The sequence below is a fragment of the Branchiostoma belcheri genome, unplaced genomic scaffold, assembly GCF_001625305.1.
Source record: "Branchiostoma belcheri isolate BF01 breed outbred unplaced genomic scaffold, Haploidv18h27 scaffold22, whole genome shotgun sequence".
In the NCBI taxonomy this organism is placed as follows: domain Eukaryota; kingdom Metazoa; phylum Chordata; class Leptocardii; order Amphioxiformes; family Branchiostomatidae; genus Branchiostoma; species Branchiostoma belcheri.
The window spans coordinates 18,738-24,881 of NW_017803713.1; the positions used below are offsets into that span (position 1 = coordinate 18,738).

The 6,144-nt window shown below is 43.3% G+C and overlaps 1 protein-coding gene across 1 annotated transcript in view; it reads left to right on the forward strand.

Moving 5' to 3' along the window:
* The first annotated feature begins 3,345 nt into the window (after nt 1–3,345).
* LOC109470077 (gamma-butyrobetaine dioxygenase-like) overlaps nt 3,346–6,144 on the forward strand; it is a 6,667-nt gene continuing 3,868 nt past the window's right edge. The window contains exons 1-4 of the mRNA XM_019768855.1: nt 3,346–3,450; nt 4,087–4,180; nt 4,685–4,812; nt 5,521–5,727. Coding sequence (XP_019624414.1) covers nt 3,346–3,450; nt 4,087–4,180; nt 4,685–4,812; nt 5,521–5,727 — 534 coding nt within the window. The remainder of the gene's footprint in view (nt 3,451–4,086; nt 4,181–4,684; nt 4,813–5,520; nt 5,728–6,144) is intronic.

Sequence of the window (6,144 nt, forward strand, 5' to 3'; positions counted from 1 at the left end):
TCGGTAGGAGAAAAAAAAGCCACTGTGTGCGGAGCCATACAGTAATTGAGGTTGTTAGATCTTTTACTTTTAGGGCAAATGAATGTGCTCTAGGCCATATGTGATGGGTCACTGACATAAGGGATCGCTCATTTGACGGGCTTTAAAAAAAACTGCGTCGGTTCTTGGAACTATAGGCTCGTCGGTTCGTTTGCAGATTGGCAGATAGGGCAAAATAGGGAAGCGTGTGCTAATTCCTGCGTCGGTTGTTGAGATTGTGAGTCGACTTGTCGGTCAAAAATACGGCGGGGTGTTTTCAATCCTACGTCAGAATTGTTGAGAATTACATGTAGGCGGAACGAACAGGGACGTCAATATCTCCACACGATTTCAGTAATCGAGAAAGAGAAAACTTTATGGAGCAAACATGTTTTAAAGCAAGACAAGGAAAGTTTCTAAATTAATTCTATTGGCACTTACCATTCGGTATTCGAAGTATGCTTACTTTCTCTATATAATGGGTCCAGCTGTAATGAACCTTCCCCATGTCAACTTAAAATCTAACTACTGAACTTTTAACAGACCTGTGTCATAACGACTCTGGGTAGTTCGACTATTTTACATGGGTTATGTCATTGTATAAACTATTTTCGTACATACCATCGACGAGAAGAAGACATACGGTGAAGCTAGGAAGATATCACAAGCAACTCACTGTTGGAATCTGTGACGTCGGTCCAACTGTAAGGTTGTCGCTGCATAATTAGTCTGGCTGGAATGTTTTCAAAAATGCCTTCTTTGTCTGAAGTGCTCTCTCGAATAAGTGCGGCGTGAGGCACCGATGTGGTCACTTTTATTACGGCGTAGGAGATTGTCTTGAACCACAGCTTGGCTAAACGTAATATTTCTTTTGTACGCTGTACTTAAAGGTGCCCGTATGTGCCACTGGCTTTTTCCAAGAAGAGGAACAATTGGGAAGGAGTGGCGCGATCATGTGATGTTAAGGGTGGAGGAAACAAAGAACGACGCCTTTGTAGTTGAATAATAGTAATACAACTGTTCGTTTGTACTTTAGGTGCCCGTATGTGCCACCAGCGTTTTCAGATATTTGGCTGATGCATAATGGAGATAGGAGTGGCGCAAACATGTGCTGTTGTCGGTAATTTGTAAAATCACTACCTGTGCTCAATCTTTTTCTAAATAAGGTATTTGTAGATTCTTTAGGGGTGGGTGGTTGGGGTCTTAGATTAGCGGTAACGAGTTCATGAGGCAACTAAAGCTATTTCACTCACAGCCAAATATGGCCTACGGAACATTAGCGACCCCCCCCCCCTCGACCCCCAACAATGATTAGGCTGTTCCAGCCGAAAGTTTAGAAATATTAAAAACATTCGGGTGTGGACGGGAGTAAGGGAGGTGGGGCCCAAGGTTATCTGGTGCTCGCCATAACTGCACGTAAACACATGTCAGATTTCTAATCAGGTGCAATCAAATCGACTGGATTGTGCTGCAGGACTGTTGAACAGATTATTATCTTCGCCAAGAAGGTTATGTTTTCGTGGCCGTGTGTGTGTGTGTGTGTGTGTGTGTGTGAGTGAGTGTGTGAGTGTGTGTGTATGTGTGTGTGTGTGTGTGTGTGTGTTTTTGAGTGTGTGTGAGTGTGTGTGTATGTGTGTGTGTGTGTGTGTGTGTGTGTGTGTGTGTGTATGTATGTGTGATGTGTGATGTGTGTGTGTGTGTGATGTGTGTGTGTATGTGTTGTGTCAATTGATAGAGTAATTCATTCAAATTCATTTGTCGAAGGTATGACCTCGTGGAACTCTAGTTGACCCTATTTTGGAATGCATGAGTGAATGAATGAATGAATGAATGAATGAATGAATGAATGAAACACGACATGTAACATGATATACGGTTACACGGTTAAACTAGTTGAGATATGATCAGACAAAGGGAACCGGACTCAAATTCCTGTATGTTGAATCGGAGCGTGTTGACAGGAACTACGAAACAGGTCTAGAATAACACATAAATTTATTGACGAACATGGAATGTATTAGTTACGTGAAACATCAAACATTTTGGAATATAATACATGTATGCAAGTCTCCACGCTGACGTTTCGGGGCCTAAAATCACGGCGGTCAATTTCTAGGGTAAAGTTTCCAATTCTACGGAGGGGTATCAGGTTACCGGGGTTCCACGCGCGGGTTCCGTGGTGACAGTCTCAACGGTAAACATTATTTTCATCAGTTATAAACAGTTTCACGGGGACTCTCTTGTTCAAATGTGATAAAATCCGCACTGCATATAGCTCAAATGTTGGTGTTTTTATTACAATGCTTAAATGTGCGTGAAATCACTCTCGACGCGTCGAATGCTTATTCTAGAACAATCGACGTCAATAACCAAACAACTGATTTAAACCGACCCCAAATCTCTCCGAAAATTCCATATTTTTGCATTTTAGAGAACAGTATAACAAAATTAAGATTTGAGTCGGACAGTTTTCTTCATTTCAAAGTTAAAGTGTTGGTAAGATAGAAAAATTCGCCCAAAAATGCACTTTTTCAACTTTCAAGACGGATAATTCCAGAACGCCGCCATCTTTAAAAAATCCGTCCGACACAGATCGAGATTTTTGTCTTACCTACAATTTAAAACGTTTTTGAGGTAAATTGAATTTGTTTTTCTTGCGGTTTAAATACCATGTTTGCACGCATGTCAGGTCGTGTGAGTAAGTACAGGGGGTAACTTATATCCCCGTAAACAACAATTACGATCTTCAAGGTCACACACGATAACGGCAGTAGCTTCGTTACATGTTACATATCCACTATAAAACAGGGCATAGATATACGGTACCGAAATTGGTTTATATTTGTGAAAAGGTGATTTTTTGACTGTTAGGCGGTACCGTGTAAAAACGGGCTTGAAGCCGCGGGTTTACTGTACATGACCGCGGGTAACCCCGGATCGAACGAACGTTCGGTTCGATTGACGTCATATCGAACATGATTCGATTCGAATGACGTCATATCGAACATGGTTCTGTTCGATGAAAAGGTTGGAATATTTGGGCCCAAATTTGACCATCGTGAATCGTAACTTCAGGCCAAGAAACATCGACATGGCGTGTTAACCCCATATAACTGTTGCCGCTAGTGTATACATAACAACGTCAGAGTGCGTGTGCCAACGCGCGCGTGCCACGGTCGGTCAAAGTCCGGTCAGTGATTACATATGCGCTACTTTATTAGAACTTGGGCGGCCATGTTTTACTGGTACCTAATACTAGCGAGGTCCGTCTACCAGCCTTTTTTTGTTACATCCCAACTCTTTATAGACTAGTTTGCTGGCTAAAATATGGAGAGGGCCAAGTTGGACAGGTCTTCGGAGACGGTGGAAGTGGAATGGTCCGCGGGAGGGGTGGACTGGTTTCCATACGTTTGGCTGAGGGACAACTGTCAGGTGGGTCAACGAAAGTGGTAGGTTCCAGATAGACTTGGGGAGCTTTCGACATGTTGTTTTCACAGTACAGGCCTCGTCACAGTAGCCATAACCCTCTGAATCCTACGAACCTTCTGTAGTTATAAATTAAAATGATTTTATGGATTAATCTCGAAGCAGATATTTTGGTAGCTGCAAGACAGTATCAAATTGGCCGTGCAGTTCCCACCCTAACGCTGTCATAAAAAATCCACACCATTACAAAGAAACAATGGTTGATAGAAACACATAAAAACAGGTCGAAACCTAAACCTCTACTTGGAGAGTATTTATGGATATGTCAATAACTCGAAGCAGCTGTAGAGAATGTTGACTCTTGATAATTTTTAGTACCAAACATTGAGAGGATGACGAAGAAAACAGTTATAGTAATTTTTTTATTATTATTATTCACAAGCACAGTGATGAATACAATTTAAAAGGACATGGACTAACTGACCGCAAACTCAAGTTAGGTACAACTTATATTCTCGCAGCCACTATGGTAATTAATGAAATGATCATTACAGTAACTATACTCTTCGTCGTTTGGAAACAATGCACATTTTCCAAAAAAATACTACTTGAATGTTTCCATGTTCTGTTTTGACCCGGCAGTGCTCAGAGTGTTTCCAGGTCGACCTAAACAAACGCTTGGTGCTGACGTCACGGCTGGATCTGGACGTTGCCCCCGACCATGCAAACGTGCAAGGTGATTTTCCATAGAATTCGATGGTGTGGCATTTTCGAGCAGTTAGCAGCTAAACCAAAACCAAGAACTTACACCTAAAAGGATGTAAAAATTCATTTTCGGTGATAAGGCTGCTGAACTTTGAATGATAAATGTATAAGACATGTACATTTTGTACGACTGTTCCAGGAACGCCTTCAGTTTGCGATCGTCATGACGATCACAAAGTGTATGTGATCGCATCCTAAGGCTACTATTTCTTTGTATTTCCTATCACTGTATTAAGACACTATACTGAGGAAGATACAGCCTGATAAAAAGGAAGCCCGATAAAAACACCTATTTAGTAAAATATATCAAAAATAGCCCGACGCCTAAACCTCTGCTTAGGGACTTTCTATGGATGATGTTAGAGGATTGAATGTTATGGTATTGCAAAGTACCAACTTGTGACAAATCTAGAGTCTAACCACTCATCTGCTTGCCAGTGACGTCACTCAAATGTAGCACTTCTGCTCATTTCAGATAGGGGGAGCACGTTACACGTGACGTGGCCGGACGGACACCGGAGCCAGTACGACTGGCAGTGGCTGCGGGACCGCTGCTTCAGTCCCCAGGCCAGGGCGGACAGGGAAACACGCTGGAGGAGAAAGGTAATTAAAGCCTTGGTCACAACCCGCCGTACGTGCATCTGCGTGCGGTCTACGTGCAAAAACGTGGGCAATCGTAGGGCATCCGTGCGTTTGTTTGTTTGTTTGTTTGTTTATTAGATCTCCATTAGATTTACATGAAATCTATTCTTCCTGGAGTCTCAAAATTACAATGAAACAAATGTACAGAACAGAACAAAACAAATGTACATGAAAGTAAAACCAACATAACAAAAGGTGTGAGTCTTAATCAAGTGCGTGGTGAGTACCACCTCCGTACGGAATCCTACGGATTTGGGAGCACGCAGACACGCCGTAGAACTTTAAGTGTAAAACTTTTTCTACGTGCGGTCTGCGGATTCACCACCCGTACGTGCGAGTACGGCGACGCACGTGCCCCGTACGTACCGTACGGAAGAAGCACGTGTGAGTACGGCCACTCTTACACCTTGCGCAACCGTGCGAGTGACGTGCGAGTGAAGTGCGTAGACGCCACTCCTTCCCCACGTTTTCAGAAAACCGTAGCAGACGTAGCCTCCCCAAAAACGTACGGACAAAAAGCACGCGCGCACGGTTGTGACCGCGGCTTAAAGGACAACCTGATAAAACGCACCGCGCACCGACATTTGAATTTAGAATGTTCATGATTTGTGTATCTGTTTTGTGTATCTCTGCAATCTTTCTCACGTCTGCCATGAAATATTTCTACAGAAGCAGCTCTGGGGAGCCGAACTCTTCACAAACCTCCCCACGGCTGATTTTCCCGCGCTTTTGTCAGACGACCGCGCCTTGTACGACTTCCTGTTCCTCCTGGACACCATCGGCCTCGTTCTGGTGCAGAACGTGCCACGTCAGCCCGGGCAATTTCTCCAGCTGGCCAATCGCGTGGCGTTTCCTAAAATGACCTTCTTAGGGTCTGTATATCTTCTTTTTTTTCTCAGTATTTTCTATTGATCAATTTATTAATCGATTCCATGATACACATAGAATACAACACGGTGTATTCCGTATCGCCCGAGGTACCAGCCCGACCGCGGGTCGGATCGCCCGACGGCCGAACGTGTTGTATTTTATTTATGCCATACCCACCCAATAAAACAGACATTTTATCCAAAACATCCGAATTAGGTGTTCGAAGTTTCCAAAGCGGCAAAACGCGTTCGAATTATTTTCTGGAACGTTTGGAAGCCCGTGTGATAACAAAATAAAACCCCAGGCCGGACCGCTAGTTATCACACGGGCCGGAACACCTGTATGGATTTATCGCGAATCAGGAATGACATATGCCAAAAAACAGTTACTCAAGCAACTGGATATGATTTTGAAAACGTCAAA